General features: G+C 40.2%; 1 protein-coding gene across 1 annotated transcript; it reads right to left on the bottom strand.

The window, feature by feature from the left end:
• Positions 1–1,032: 1,032 nt before the first annotated feature.
• Positions 1,033–16,526, bottom strand: LOC125233367 (nucleolin). The gene is made up of 7 exons (XM_048139356.1): positions 16,277–16,526; positions 15,922–16,133; positions 13,171–13,272; positions 12,691–13,089; positions 4,264–4,474; positions 2,327–2,771; positions 1,033–1,372 (listed from the first exon to the last, which is right to left on the bottom strand). The coding sequence occupies exons 2-7, from the start codon at positions 16,124–16,126 to the stop codon at positions 1,190–1,192; spliced, it is 1,545 nt and encodes a 514-aa protein (XP_047995313.1). The 5' UTR covers positions 16,127–16,133; positions 16,277–16,526; the 3' UTR covers positions 1,033–1,189.
• Positions 16,527–16,804: the final 278 nt, after the last annotated feature.

The raw sequence follows: 16,804 nt of genomic DNA, 5'->3' as shown, positions 1-16,804 counted from the left end.
ACGCTACGCCTTACACTAAAATATCAAGATTGTTTATTCCCTGGTCACGCTTTGGTGGATGAACATGGGTTTGGAGGCCGACATGAGTTTCTCACGACACTTGACTGCGGCGCCAAAATTCTTGAGCTGCGGCTGTGAAATAAAGAAAATTTAGACGTCATCACCATCATCCTTGCGTTATCCCGGCATTTGACGACCGGTCTGGCGCAGTCGGTAGTGACCCTGCCTGCTACGCCGCGGTGCTGTTCCGAATCCCGGTAAGGGAATTTATTTGTGTGATGAGCACAGATATTTGTTCCTGAGTCATGGATAAAGATATAAGTATTTATATATTATCATATATCATCGTCCTTGCGTAATCTTGAGCTTGAGGCCCACGGTAAGCTCTGTGAATCTGTTGCCGCATTTATTTTTTATTTATTTGCCTCGGCTCATGGGAGCCTGGGGTCCACTGTGACAACTAATCCCAAGATTTGACGTAGGCACCAGTTTTACGAAAGCGACTGCCATCCGACCTTCCAACACAAAGGGTAACTAGGCCTTATTGGAATTAGTCCGGTTTCCTCACGATGTTGGCCTTCACCGAAAATCAACTGGCAAATATCAAATGACATTTCGCACAAAAGTTCCGATAAACTCATCCGCGACCTCCGGATTAATTAAAAGTCGCACGCTCTTACCGCTAGGCCACCAGCGCTTCAAAGAAAATTTAGACGTATGCTAATGAAATGTAAAGTGGCGATTCCGTGGTAGTCAAGTCAATTCCGTGACTCCATTCGGTTTAGAGCCTAAGTCACTCATCTGATTAGGCTATAGGAAATTGATGTTAACTGGGCATACCTCGGACACTGGCGATGAAATATATGAAAGAGGCGCGTTCCTAGCACACAGTTTAAGCTCGTGTAGGTGAATGCGTACCATGCTTGTATGAGTAAAATATGACCGGTCGACTGTTATGTTCGCGTTCTTGACAGGCGGTAACAGTGAGGTAACCGAGAGGGGGTGGGCGGCACTTTTAGCGGGGAGTGGCCATACTGTACGATAGTACTCTTTAGTATACTGTGTTATGGGGCTAATCTTCCCGGTCATCCGACTATTATGGTGGTAGCACTGGTAGCTGTCTTCAACTTCGTGGATCCTTCATCATCAATCTTGCTGGTCACCTCGGCTATGATGGTGGTTGCTGACTTCAACTCCGTGGATCCTTGATCATCACGTAACACATCGTCAAACTCACCTGTTTGGGCTGCAGAACCTTGATGGAGTGTAAAGTCGCGACGCCCTGGTTGTTGACCCGGAGGCTAATCTTCCCGGTCATCTCAGCCGTGGTGGCAGTGGCGGATTTCAATTCTTTCTTAGCTCCTCGTCCGACCTAGAAGAATGGGCACCTTAAGGTAAACGGAAACAAAGCTACCTAAATTAAGGAAATCGCAAAGAGTACAGCGAAAATAACGGTTATTACGTTCGTTTTACAAACGTACCAATGAAATTGCATATTAATACTCGTAGACTGATCATTAAAAACATGTCCTTAAATCATGCTTCTTAATCTAGGTCTGCAGCTTTGTGAGCTGTACTCCTTGACCGTGCACGAATAAATTAAAATATTTGCTTGAGTACCGTTTCATTTTGCGCGAGCACACCGCAATACTTATTGCAGAATAATTGAAGAAAATCTGTGCCGCCAAAATGATTAGCCATCTTATAAAGTAGCCATCATAAATACTCGACCTCAAAATACATAAATAGGTACTAGCTTTCTTGCCCGCGGCTTGCGGAATGCTTAGGGTTGCAAAAAAACGTTTTTTTATGGCTTAAAAAAACGTTACAAATCACAAAAAACCGTTATTGTCGTATTATTTGTTCATCTGAAAAAAAAACATTTAAAAAAAAACCTTGGTGCTTGGTTTTTTATGTTTTTTTTGTCATAATGTTGAAAAAAAAGCTTTTGTTTTTGTTATATTTGAACCCTAGGAATGCTCCATACAAACTTCCACCCTCCATTTTAAGGAAGTAGGGAGTTAGAAAGATACAAAAAGTAGCCTATGTAACTCTCCATCCCTTCAACTATCTCTACTTAAAAAATCACGTCAATCCGTCGCTCCGTTTTGCCGGGAAAGACGGACAAACAACCAGACACACACTTTCTTATTTATAATATTAGTATGGATGGATACATTAATGAAACGACTGATAAGAAAAAGCACTGCAGAAAATGAATAAATACATATACATTCGCACTAAATTTTAAATTGGGTATCTTTTCCTATAAAATCTACTTGTGACTACTAAGAACGAATGCTAAAGAATACTTAAAGTCACATACCTCCTTTTCCACTCTCAAGATCAAAGGCCCAACAGCAAAGTTACTTTTCACGGTGGTGTGATCCGACATAATGCTGACGGCAACGTCGCCCATCCTCCTCAACGAAGAAAGTCCATACAAAGTACCCTTAGCTCTGGGCTTACTCTTCTCAACAGTCGTCTTGGTCTTAGTTTTTGTCTTATTAACAGCTGGTTTCTTATTAGATGTAGTTTTCGGTGGCTTCGTTTTTGGCTTGGTAGTCTTTGAAGGTTTCGGTTTAGGAGTAGTCACTTTGGCTTTCCCGCTTTCTGATTTCAACGCTCTGCCTTCAGCTTGAAGTTGCTCGACAGGCTTTTCAGTTACAGGGTCTTCAATCTTGTTGATTTCCTCTGTGTTGTTGGCTATTTTGTCAGTTTTCTCTGCATTACCGGCGCGAGCATTGTGCTTCTTTTTATTCGTCGTTTTCCTGTAAATTAAATAAATGTTAATCTTGATTGAAAAAAGTGAAAGTTCTCGGCTATAAACGTTACTTTTATGTGGGCGTATTATCTCACGATCATTGATTGCCTTTTGGTCCATTAGAACAAATTGACTTAAACATATCGTTTATTGCTTGTTAGGCAATCTTGTAGTTACAGTAACGATAGCTCTTTTTTATAAAGAGGATCATTTGACTGTTTAACGTTTATCTATTTAGAAGAAACCGCGTGATTGTATGTTGATGTTGCATCATCAATGTGACGTCTTTGTCGGATGTGGACGCTGTATGTTGCTCACATTGTATTTTTTAACCCGCGACGCAAAAAAGAAGGGGTGTTTATAAGTTTGACGTGCCTGTCTGTGTGTTTGTCTGTCTGTCTGTCTGTCTGTCTGCCTGTCTGTCTATTTGTCTGTCTGTCTGTAGTATCGTATCTTCCGAACGGATGAACCGATTTAGATTTTTTTTTGTCTGAAAGCTGAGTTAGTCGGGAGTGTTTTTAGCCATGTTTCATGAAAGTCAGTCTACTATGTCGCGGTCGGGGTTTTTTTTTTTTTAATTTTAATTTTGTGGTTAGGTTATATTGTAAGATTACCTTTTATGGGACTTGATGCTTAAACCAAGGCCAATAAAAATGAAATCTTGATATATTTAAAACGGTTTCGATTTTTTAACGATTCAGTTTTACGACAACTGTTCAACATTCTTTAAGATCTCTTATATTTACTTTCACCTGACCCGGTGCCTGTCTGTCTGTAATTTAACATCCCAAGTTATGGATCCATTTAGCCGTTTATATTTGAGATTTTTAACATTCCTACTTAATTTTGGCAACAAAGCAAGTATCACAACTATTACAAGTTAATTGTTATCGATACGTAGTAGGTCATTGTAATAAAAATATCTAAACAAGAAAGTTACCCCGGTATCCAATGGAAACCTGGTAGGCATAGCATGGTCGCACGATAAATGATAAAATAATGCGAATAGGACCGGCCAGATATTTTATCATTTATCGCGCGACCATACTTGGCCTGCCTGGACTCTCAAACCAGGGTCCTTTGCAATCTTAGCAGATGCCTAAGCACCCTGGCTCACTGTCAACGAACCGCACGAGCAGCCGACATTGAGTTCTATTGCGCAGCGTGAAGTTGTCGAATACGGGCCGCGACGTCGTGCCGGTTGACGACCGGTCTGGCCTAGCGCGTAGTGACCCTGCCTGCTACGCCGCGGTCCCGGGTTCGAATCCCGGTAAGGGCATTTATTTGTGTGATGAGCACAGATATTTGTTCCTGAGTCATGGATGTTTTCTATATATAAGTATTTGTATATTATATATATCGTTGTCTGAGTACCCACAACACAAGCCTTCTGGAGCTTACCGTGGGACTCAGTCAATCTGTGTAAGAATGTCCTGTAATATTTATTTTTATGTATGAAAGAAGCGATGAGCCGCCCCTGGTTAAAACAAAAATCTTACCTCTTTTTGTTCTTGTTCTTATTCTTCTTCGGCTTAGTAGATTTCTTGCTAGCATCGATAGGTTGGAGCTTCACGCTGACAGGATCATAGGATCTGCGCAGGATATCGTTCATCTTCTCGAGGATGTTGTCTATGAAGCGGTTGTATTTCACGATGTATATCGCTGGCACTGTCTCTTTTGGCGTTTTCTCTGTCTCGCCTTCTAGGGCACCTGTGGATTGATGTTTTGTTCAAGTTCTAGTCTTAAACACAAAGAATAGGATTCTTCTTTCATTTCATGGTGGTAAACGTGCATCAGAAATGTTACGCATTATTGAGCGCACTACTATCTATTTATATGACGTAACAAATACATTTTCAATACATATGGTGTCTTTTTTACGCACAAGTGCGAGAAGTGGTTCATTATATGTCAGGTCGAAACTTCGGAGGGTCATCTGTACTGAAAAACGTCGTAAGATACACGTGCGAAAAGGAAATTCGTAACTCGTGTCGATTAAAAACACTCCGTTTGGTCGTGTTTTAATTTATCGCAGCTCGTTTCGAACTTTCTTTATTCCGCACTTGTATCGTATTTACTAAACTTAACTTTGATGCGTATTTCATATAGGCACCTGATACTTACTATGATCCGTTTGAAATAAACTTTCAGTGATGAAACTATCGGTATTGGCTTCCTTCCCTCACCAGAATAAAGAATAGGTAAACAGGCGATTCAAATACACAGGAAACCTGCGCTAAATGATGAGAAACCATTTTGCAGAGCAACCTATACAATAAGAATTTCCCTCTTTAATCCATTGGATATGCTATTGGCTTTGTACAAATAACTGTAAACTTTGCATAATTTTTTTAAAGTCAAGGCATGCTCATGTATTTGTGGTATTTCCGCAAAATATTGCAAAATATGTTTTCCCCTCACTAGCTCGGAAACACGTGTTTTGTCCTTTAATACCAGCGGGTAAAAACGCATTTTATCCACTAGTGGGTAAAGTAATTTGTCCTTGAATAAAGTCAAATTAAATGCTTTAAAATTGATAAAAGTAGGTGAATCTAGTAATAAAGATGATTTACCACCTGTGGAACTACTGGAAGCAGTGATAAACGCATTTTTTGCGTTGTAGTTTCCTCGCTATAGTGAGGGGAAAAGTTTTGTGTTACACTCGGGTGCAAATGTATTTTCCCCCCACTAACTCGGAAACACGCGTTTTGTCCTTTAATACCAGCGGGTAAAAACGCGTTTTATCCACTAGTGGGTAAAGTAATTTGACCTTGAATTAAGTCAAATTAACTGCTTTAAAATTGATAAAAGTAGGTGAATCTAGTAATTAAGATGATTTAGCACCTGTGGAACTACTGGAAGCAGTGATAAACGCATTTTTTTGCGTTGTAGTTTCCTCGCTATAGTGAGGGGAAAAGTTTTGTGTTACACTCGGGTGCAAATGTATTTTACTTCTCGTGTGTTAAAAAACTCGCAAGTTCAGGATTCTATTCTCGAACCACTCGCTTCGCTCGTGGTTCAACGATAGAATCCTTTCACTTGCTCGTTCTTCAATTTCACACTCGGCGTTAAAATACAACTTTGCCCCCTTGTATAACAAATAACTATTTACTTCTCGTGTGTTAAAAAACTCGCAAGTTCAGGATTCTATTTTCGAACCACTCGCTTCGCTCGTGGTTCAACTATAGGATCCTTTCACTTGCTCGTTTTTCAATTCCACACTCGGCGTTAAAATACAACTTTGCCCCTTGTATAACAAATAACTATTAACATACATTTGAGCTCTTAGGGTCCCGTTACGCTTACATACATTCATACTAACGAGCGATTTTTGCCGGCGAAAGCCGATTCTGCATCCATGGGTCCATTGAGGAGACCCTTATGATCTTCTCAAATTGCAACAGACAGAGAGACTATCTGGTGGCTGCCCTAGGCTGTTCACCACTCGTTAGTGGCGCTACTCACCCTTAGCTCACAAGCTGCGATAATTATTACTGTAGCGCTAATTTTCAATGCGATTTTTTTTTATAGGCACTTATCGAAAATGTCACATCACCAAATCTCGCTTCTATCGTGTGTTGTTTTAAATGTTTATTATCTAATAGTATGATGGATTTGACATATTGTCGTTAGCGTCGTCTATTTCTGAAGATTTAATGGTGCAATGTCCGAGAAACATCACTTGTGACTAAACAGGCCCCATGCGAGAGCGGCAGACTTTGCCACATAGCTGACAAGGGAAGCTTGCAACCGATTGTGACGTTTCGCTACGGTGCCTTTTGTCTGCAAATACCATAAACCGGGTCACATCGGTGAACTTGCGACCATCAATGACCAATGAACTTGGATGGATATAGATATCCGCAAAAAAGATTAATTTTATATTAGGTACTCTTTTATTGTATGTTTTGGTCAATCAATACGAATCTAGAAACATGTTAGAAAAACTGTTCCTGTTTTGTCCTTGATTTTACTCATTTTCAGAGAGACTAAGAGGACTTTCTTTATGATTTACCAAAGACCGATAAAAAACACAATGTCATTGTGTTGGTTTTAAAAACTGCATTAAATTTAACGTACGAATATGCCAGAGGCCAAGAGAATAGATTACTAACATTCTAGATCTTGCTGTGATGATGAATTTCCATATTGTATCACAAAATTTCACGAGAATCACTTCAATATTCTTCTATTTGTCTTAAGTTAATCTTCGCTAATCGGTCGATTATTTAAACGATCGTATGTTTATCTAAAACCATTTTTAATTAACACGCTTTTATTAGGTCGTCGTGTATGTAACTATGTATGTAATGGAATCTAAGGAAGCTAATTTAACCATCTTCCAGGAGTCGTAGCGTTATGAAAATTGGCAGCTATATGTAGTTTCGATGACAATACAATAATATGGTACTGTTGAGCTGATCTGATGATGGGGTCGGAAGATATGAACTGGAACTACATGATGGAACATCGTATCATAGCCGTTTTTGGGTTTCTTAGAAAAGTCTTGTAATGAACTTTGACTACAATTAGGTTTCAAGGTCTGATGATGAAGCCGAAAGATATGAACTGGAACTACATAATGGAACATCGTATCATAGCTGTTTTTGGGTTACTTAGAAAAGTCTTGTAATGAACTTTGACTACGATTAGGTTTCAAGGTCTGATGATGGAGCCGGAAGATATGAACTGGAACTACATGATGGAACATCGTATCATAGCTGTTTTTGGGCTTCTTAGGAAAGTCTTGTAATGAACTTTGACTACAATTAGGTTTCAAGGTCTGATGATGGAGCCGGAAGATATGAGCTGGAACTACATGATGGAACATCGTATCATAGCTGTTTTTGGGCTTCTTAGAAAAGTCTTGTAATGAACTTTGACTACGATTAGGTTTCAAGGTCTGATGATGGAGCCGGAAGATATGAACTGGAACTACATGATGGAACATCGTATCATATCTGTTTTTGGGCTTCTTAGAAAAGTCTTGTAATGAACTTTGACTACGATTAGGTTTCAAGGTCTGATGATGGAGCCGGAAGATATGAACTGGAACTACATGATGGAACATCGTATCATAGCTGTTTTTGGGCTTCTTAGAAAAGTCTTGTAATGAACTATGACTACGATTAGGTTTCAAGGCCTGATGATGGCCGGCACCATCATCAGGCCTTGAAATAGATAACAGAAAAAAAGGGGGGGCTCGAGGGGGGAAGCATGAAAGAAAGATCAACGTAGTATTTAGAATAAGTTGGGTTAGCGTTTTCTTGTGACCTTTAAGAGCAAACAAAGGGGGCTCGGGGGCGAAGCCCCCGCATGAAAGAAAGATCAACGTAGTATTTAAGATAAGTTGGGTTAGCGTTTTCTTGTGACCTTTAAGAGCAAACAAAGGGGGGCTCGGGGGCGAAGCCCCCGCATAAAAGAAAGATAAACGTTGTATTTAAAATAAGTTGGGTTAGGGTTTTCTTGTGATCCTTAAGAGTAAAGAAAAGGGGCTCGGGGGCGAAGCCCCGCATGAAAGAAAGATCAACGTAGTATTTAGAATAAGTTGGGTTAGCGTTTTATTGTGACTTTTAAGAGCAAACAGGGGGCTCGGGGGCGAAGCCCCCGCATAAAAGAAAGATAAACGTTGTATTTAAAATAAGTTGGGTTAGGGTTTTCTTGTTACCCTTAAGAGTAACGAAAAGGGGGCTCGGGGGCGAAGCCCCCGCATAAAAGAAGATTAACGTAGTATTTCAAATAAGTTGGGTTAGCGTTTTCTTGTGACCTTTAAGAGCAAACAAAGGGGGCTCGCATAAAAGAAAGATCAACGTTGTATTTAAAATAAGTTGGGTTAGCGTTTTCTTGTGACCTTTAAGAGCAAACAAAGGGGAGCTCGGGGGGCGAAGCCCCCCGCATGAAAGAAAGATCAACGTAGTATTCAAGATAAGTTGGGTTAGCGTTTTCTTGTGACCTTTAAGAGCAAACAAAGGGGGGCTCGCATAAAAGAAAGATCAACGTTGTATTTAAAATAAGTTGGGTTAGAGTTTTCTTGTTACCCTTAAGAGTAACGAAAAGGGGGGCTAGGGGGGCGAAGCCGGGGCATAAAAGAAAGATTAACGTAGTATTTAAAATAAGTTGGGTTAGCGTTTTCTTGTGACTTTTCAGAGGAAACAAAGGGGGGCTCGGGGGGCGAAGCCCCCGCATAAAAGAAAGATCAACGTAGTATTTAAAATAAGTTGGGTTAAGGTTTTCTTGTGATCCTCAAGAGTAAAGAAAAGGGGGGCTCGGGGGACGAAGCCCCCCGCATGAAAGAAAGATCAACGCAGTATTTAGAATAAGTTGGGTTAGCGTTTTCTTGTGACCTTTAAGAGCAAACAAAGGGGGCTCGGGGGCGAAGCCCCCGCATAAAAGAAAGATCAACGTTGTATTTAAAATAAGTTGGGTAATGGTTTTCCTGTGACCCTTAAGAGCAAATAAAGGGGGGCTCGGCAAAAAAGAAATACTTAAATTTTGTTTGAATTACTTAGTTGAAATGTGACAATATTTTCTAATCGAGTCAAACAAAATCCCACTAGCTGAGAGCTTCAAAACAATGTATGGCGAAAGTATGTCTCTCTAATGTTTTCAAAAAGTCCGCGATGGCACATGTCTATATTGTCTATCTTTTACGGATAACTTACTAGGTATAAACATTTTTATGATAATACCGTAATAAGAAGGTAGCCGCTAGTTATTATTAAGTAGCAATTAGCAATAAGTACACGTTAAGCCACAAATGGCATGTAAAATCCGCCTACTTGAAATAAATTTATGTATAAATGTTAAAAGTATTTCATTATTAATGACTAAAAAGTATAAAATAAATTAATAGTTTAAAAAACACTATAAAACACGCTTTTATAAATGCACGTAAAAGCCAAAAATAAATTATGGATCGTTCAAGTTGTCTCTATTTGTGAGCTGAAGTTTAAAAACTATGTGCTTTTAATTATAATATTTGATTGTAAAAGCGTGGGGCGCTGGAACAGGAAAGACTTTCTTGTAAACAAATGCTAATCCGAACTTCCTGGCGAATGAAGTTGCATGAGAACATAACGTTTACATATGCCGCCTAAGGGTTACCAAAGAGAACCAAAGATATCTCGTCCACAAACAAGAACTCTGCATCCTGTCACTATAGACACTTTCCCCTTTTGTACTTTGATTACCGGAAAAAAGCGGCGTTCTAAGTGTCGGTGACTGTCGACTCTCCTCGCTACTAGCGCATATTTTGTCTGAGTTCGACAAACTGGTACCTACCTACTTTGAACACTGACTTTTAATTGATTTGACTGTTTAATGTAGAACCTACTAGTCATGCTGCAACTCCAGTTAGCGCGTCAATCTGTGTAACCTCCTTCCCGTAACATAGCATAATTTGATTTATCAGCAAGTTATACAAAAAGTCTTTCCTGTTCCAGCGCCCCACGCTTTTACAATCAAATATTATAATTAAAAGCACATAGTTTTTAAACTTCAGCTCACAAATAGAGACAACTTGAACGATCCATAATTTATTTTTGGCTTTTACGTGCATTTATAAAAGCGTGTTTTATAGTGTTTTTTAAACTATTAATTTATTCTATTTAATATTTTAGAAATGTCAGGTTAGCGACTCTATCATCCACTTATTAAACAAATAAGTGCATGTCACCGAGTAATCGATAGAGTTATCGAGTAATACATGACAGATTTCTAATTGTCGATTCGTGCCAAGTTGTTTGACTCAATATCACATTCAAGTTGCTTTAATCGTAACTACTTACGATTACAACTCATCTACTAGTAAATAGTTAGACCTATTAGTAGTTCGATACTACAAAGCAGCAACCTTCCTGTCACGCCATTTATAAAATAATTAATATAAACGGTTATGCATATTATATCGCGCTCATTTTCGAGCCATCCAACGGTATTGCACACTTTAAATTATGTATGTACGGTATGTAGTTTACCTACTTTATTTGTGTTTGATTTGCAAATGAGCGCAAAGTCAAAGGGAAACTTTGGCAAACAATTTCTCTTTCAACGGACGTGACATTCCTTTTATTTAAATATAAACTCAGTTTTTCATTGCATCACGCAAGTCTACATATAATTAGTAATCGGCCTGCATAATTCATAGGATACACCTAATTCTGAGCACGTACGAAGACACGCGAACTAACTGTACCGCTCCCGGAGTCGCGCATGAATTCTAATGGCCACTCACAATTAATACACGCAGTCAACGGTGGATTTTCTATTTTCCACACGTAAAAGAAACTGCGTGCCGAGACGTGCTAAAGAAATCTGAAGTACGGCATAGTTCTGTTACGAACCGGCACCGTATCTAGGTTTCTGCTACACCAGCTTCATACTTTATCTCGATATTGACCATGATAATGACTTTATAATTCATGTTATGCAACGTTTCACTCCAGTTTTAAACACCCATTTTATCAATACTATTTATAAATATCATTGGAAACGGTCTCGAAGTTTTACCGTAAAAGGCGAGCTATTCGACAGGTACGGTATGTAGGTTACCACTACCGGTAACAAACGAGTTCCATTCGGGTCGAATATGACTCCACGACTCTCCCAGCATTTCACGGCGACAAACATTTAAAATTTCTCTTCTCGCATCTCATTATCTCGTTTTCACTAAGCCGGACACTCACGCAAATTTCGCGGTGCGCGTCATTCAGTGAGAGTAAACATCTAGTGCGATTTACTTTCTATCAATGTTGAAATGTTTCGAGATTCGTCAAGGTCGCTCCTGAGCGCGGGCGCAAGGTCAAAGAAAGTGTCAAGGTTGTAGAAGAAATCGGGCGGGTTCATCGCTCGGGCCGGATTGGGAAAGTGCGCCCGTCACCCGACCTCTTAACACACATCCACGCCCGTCAACTTCCTTCTGCCCGAACGCTGCTGGCCGATTAATGAACCCGTCTCGAAACTTGTTCCTAGTCTCTCTTGATCCCTAGATCCGTGGGTCTGCGCTCCATTGACCACCACAAATATACTGGTCCACCTGCTCAAAGTGGCAAAATATGTCTTGTGAAGGGCTATGACCGCGCCTGCAATCACGGCAGGGATTCCTACCTCTTTCTCTGCCCCTCATTTTCTACCTTACTTATCTTATTTCAATCAATAAAGGAAATGGGAACGGGACGAAATTGGTCTGTGCGTTAGATTATATAGATAAATCGGTCAAAAGGCTAGTTAATTATATCTACACTTTAATATCTACATATACAATACTAATATTATGATCTACTTTGGACGTAATACGGGATCAATATAGATAAATGCCTAAAAGAGTCATTACATACATTACAAGCATACGAAGTAATAGGTTAGGATGATAGGACCTACTTTATTATCATGACTAGTATACATTTTATATTCAAAATTAAATTAATATCACTAGATAATGTCACTCTATCAGCTGACAAATACGACTTCAACTAGAATTCTGACCGATCATTCGTTTCAATCTTTTGCAATAAAAAGAACGCACAAATCACTTTGTAGGTTATATAAAAAATTGCACACAACAAATTAGAACAACAGATTTATTTCCAATAAATTGCCACGAGACCAGTGTGACATGATCTAGACATTAATTTAACTCTCTCGGTTCCATACTTACACTTTCACACGTCAAACACACTCACTTAATAAATAAAATAAATTAAATAGAATAAATAAATAGTCAATAAATAGCTAAGCTAAAGGGGACCGCGAGGGTCTCTCAGGTGGATGGGACGCGGCGCCTACTCACTATCTGAACTTTTTGTGCTCCGCAGTCGCCGCCACGGCGGCCGTCGCTTTGGTTTTCTTTACTTTACCCAGGTAGTTTGCTTTTTTCCCTGACTTTTTCGAGTGTTTGACGAGACTAGCCTTCAGCTTTTTGGACTCACGTGCTTGTTTGCTCACGTTCCTGCCGAGAGCGTCGGTGATGTCGTCGTCGTCATCGTCGTCGTCGTCGTCCTCGTCGTCGTCGTCGTCGTCCGAGGGGTCGAGCGCGTCCGCGATGTCGTCTTCCTCGTCGTCATCATCATCAGCATCGTCAGCCTCCGCAGCCTCTTCGGCGGGCTGGGCTTGTTCGACCTCGGCGGGCTCCTTCTGAGCGACTTCAGACTCTTCGGCTGCGGCGGCTTCGCTGTCGCCCTCGACCGCCTCCTCGGCGGCCTCGGCGGCTGCGGCGGGCTCCTCGGCACTGACGGCGGCGGCGGCGGGCGCGGCGGCTACGGTGTCGGCGGGAGCCACGACCGGCTGCACCGCTGCGGGCGTGTCATCGTCATCATCGTCCTCGTCGTCTGGAAATTAAATCCCGAATGTAATACTGACACTATTACGACTACAAATTATTTTTAAGTAAGATTCAGAAGTAGGCTCACCTCCTAAGATGTCATCGAAGAACCTCTCCAGGTAGTCCTCGTCGTCATCATCGTCGTCAGCCTCCTCTTCATCGTCGTCGTCATCATCATCATCGTCATCAGCTGAAAATATATTTTTATTAAAATTTTACCCAAAGCGTAAAGAGCGAAAATGATGGAATCCATTACACAACTACTACGGTACAATTTCAATTATTTTTTCTAAAAAAGGTTTTTACAAACCTACTCGAGTATTTGGTACCGGTACCATTGTGGCCGGGTAGCCTTGTGGTCATGGCGTTACCTATACGTATCTGCCTGAAGACGCCAGTTCAAATCCGATCTCGGCCACTTAACTAGCTCTAGTGTTACTAGTTTCTCAATTTTCATCATCCCTTACTTTTTCCTCTTATCTTTAAACCTGTTTCTTAAAATTCCAGTGCCCAATTTTTCAAAGCACTTTACAAGAGCTGTTTATCATATTACAAAATATTGACGCTAAAACTACTCTTGAAACTCAATTCTGCCGTCCATTTACCAAAAGGCCACCCAAATAAAAGTCTAATAGCCCCCAATTTTGACTTTAAATTAAACCGATTATTATTCAAGTGCGCATACCAATTTAATGTCATATCATTTAATAGCACAATCGTTTTAACAGTGAATCAGAGCTACCATTGGCACAATATACCATAAATTTAGATAATTTTGACAAGACTCAAATCAAGAGTGAAGTTTGTATCTTCTGGGTGAGCTCACTCCATGGTAGGCCACGTATTTGCCTTTGGCTACTCTGCGGCCAAGAGTAAGCCCATTTATAATTTAAAAAAAAATGATCTACTAATGCAACGATTTTGATCAGCACCAAACGAACTAAGCAAACATTTAATCAGAGACGCCGACCGACCGTGACGTCCTGCAGACTTTCGTTAGAAAGCAGAGGAGCATCAATTTCTCTGATTGAGTATCTGTTTGAATTAATTACGCATTGAGCGCGCTGTCGGCCGGCTCACATTCCTTGGCCTGGTTCTCAGGTATTTATATCGAAAAAACGTAACACTTTCAACGATTAATTTTGTTATTCTTAATCGCTTTATGATGAAAGTCTTTGTCACTTTGTTGTCTTTCCTTTCCCATGGAACAATGGTATACTGGTCTATGTGCGGCATGCAATAGATACCCTATTGCAACTTTAATGAAATCTCATCTCATACCCGACGCAGCAGACTGGCTAAGCTCCCTGAATATTGCTATTTAAAATGTAGAAATAATTGCCTATTTTTAAATTGATGCCATACGACTAAATAAATGAAATGTAAGGGGTACACCGAACGGATGCTTCCCTTGCCCGTCATGGGACGCAGACAGAAGCAACAAGGTGCAAAAATTGAATTGAGAGTTGAAGAAATCTAAAATGAACTGGGCTATTGGGTGAAAGCGATAGACTAAATACTGGGCTATGAAACGGAAAACCGGACGCCTGTCTGATAAAACGGATAGGTACCAATTATATGAATACTTTGCTGTTATTGTTACAAGAATTAAACTGTTTCTAGAACAAGATCAATTCTGAGATCGTTATAATGTGATACAATCTAAACCTATTTTATTTCTCACAGCTAAGTGCGCACTTCTGCTTTATGACTATTTAATCAAGCATAAATACTTCCCATTCCAATTAAGAAGTTAATTAAAACGCAGTATGTTAAGTTGTAGAGTGGATTGTTTACCGGAGCATTGAATGAGAGGTAAAGCTCACACTTGGCTCTACCGTTATGGTTCCTCGTTTGAACGGTACAAGCCAACAGGTCAGCAAGTTTGTACTGGCTGAACAAGTGCGAAACTGTTTGTACTGTTTGAGTACCGTAAAATAGATAAATATCTTACAAATTTCCAAGTATTTATACTACGCAAACAAATCTAATTAGATAAGTACCTAAATTTATTGTACGTAATAAAATAATCTAAATTAAAATCAACTGCACATTTTTTTTATAAATAATCAAGGTCGGGTGGACTAGTGGTGAAGACGGTAGCCACGTAAACTGAAAACACAGGTTCGTATCCCGATTCGGTCACTAGTTGAGTTTGACTTTGTACCTATTTATCTATTTTAGTTTATAATTTCTATATATAGCCACAATATTTGTCTTAAATCCAATTAACTACTATGTATTTAATCGTAATTTTAAGTTTAAGTGCAATAATAATTTAAACGTTAGTTTGTAGGTTAAATAACTTCATAAATGACGACACTTAAACGGAAGTTGTCGTAATAAATCTTCGATTAATTTGTACTTGCAGTCTTACATTAAGTATTATTTATAAACTCAACAAAACTAAAACGTAACTTTAAAAGAACGATGTAATTAATACTTAATTGTTACATATAGAATCTTCAAAACATACGTACAGTATTAAATTAGGTACAGTTATGTAGTTTTACGGTAAACATATTTGAAATGCGTAAATTAATTTGATTGTCACGACCTTTCCACTGTTGCTACCTTTAGGTACCGCTATTTGTAACATTTCAGAAAGTTCAAAGAAATAACATAACACACACAAATTAAAAAGCCAAGTTATTGAGCAGCCATAGGGTAATTAATATTTAATTAATTTCCTTTGAATTCCACTGCATCATTGGAATGGTGGGAGATCTTAAGTTGTCTTTAAATCACACTTGGTATGCGGAAGAAACCAAAAGACTTAGAGCTTGGGAGTGTATGATACTCTCCAACCGAATTGAAATGTCTCCATCATGAGGCTCACCTGACAGCGCATCATCCAGGTCTACGTCATCATCATCATCATCGTCGTCGTCGTCGTCGTCGTCAGCCGGCGCGGCGGGCGCCGCCGGCGCAGCGGCCGCCGCCGCTTGTCGCCCAACCTCCTTCTCCTCCGGCCGCGCGATGGGGCTCGCGCTCGCCGACAATACTAAGCAGCACAGCGCCGCTAACAACCACAAAGACCTCATCTCGTATCTGAAACAAACACAGCCCTTTAGTACCAGCCTCTTGCCCGCGATCGCGACAGTGCCCCACGTCGCCGCACACACAGACACTGTTGCCATCACGATAACACGACACTGTCACTGCACACGTGCACTGATCCTTGAGCACTTCACCTTTTGTTGAACTAGTCACTGGTGAGTCCGTGGGGGCTCAGCGGAAGAGGTTCCGCTCGCGTCCTTCTGTGCCGGTGGTCGGGACGTTATGGCCGAGCCTGCCGAACGGAAACGGTATAGCGGCGGCGTCTTCACCGCGCACTCTTTTATAGAGTTACGTCACACACGCAGGGAAGGAAAGTAGTGATGGTAGCCGCGCCGCCACAGACCAGCGCGCGCGCAGACGCGATACATCACACCAAAACGGTTATACGCGCTAAATACCTATCCCTATACAGTTTTTCATAATACCAATTAAATCTTATTACTGGACTATCCTGAGAGGTTTATATTCGGGTCAAAAAGATTTAGTAAAAACGTCACTTCTGTGGACAATATTATAAAAGTTAACGACTCTGGTACATTCGTATCCCGTTTTTCGTATTTGAGTGTCAAGAACTAAAAAAATGTTTCCCGTCATTAGATTGTCGTCTAAAAATTAGCACTAGATTTTCTTAACTTTTGCAATGTCCACAGGAGAGATATAAC

The sequence above is a fragment of the Leguminivora glycinivorella genome, chromosome 14 (assembly GCF_023078275.1).
Source record: "Leguminivora glycinivorella isolate SPB_JAAS2020 chromosome 14, LegGlyc_1.1, whole genome shotgun sequence".
Classification (NCBI taxonomy): domain Eukaryota; kingdom Metazoa; phylum Arthropoda; class Insecta; order Lepidoptera; family Tortricidae; genus Leguminivora; species Leguminivora glycinivorella.
The sequence above is the reverse complement of the archived record's forward strand: the minus strand, read 5'-3'. Positions and strand labels throughout refer to the sequence as shown.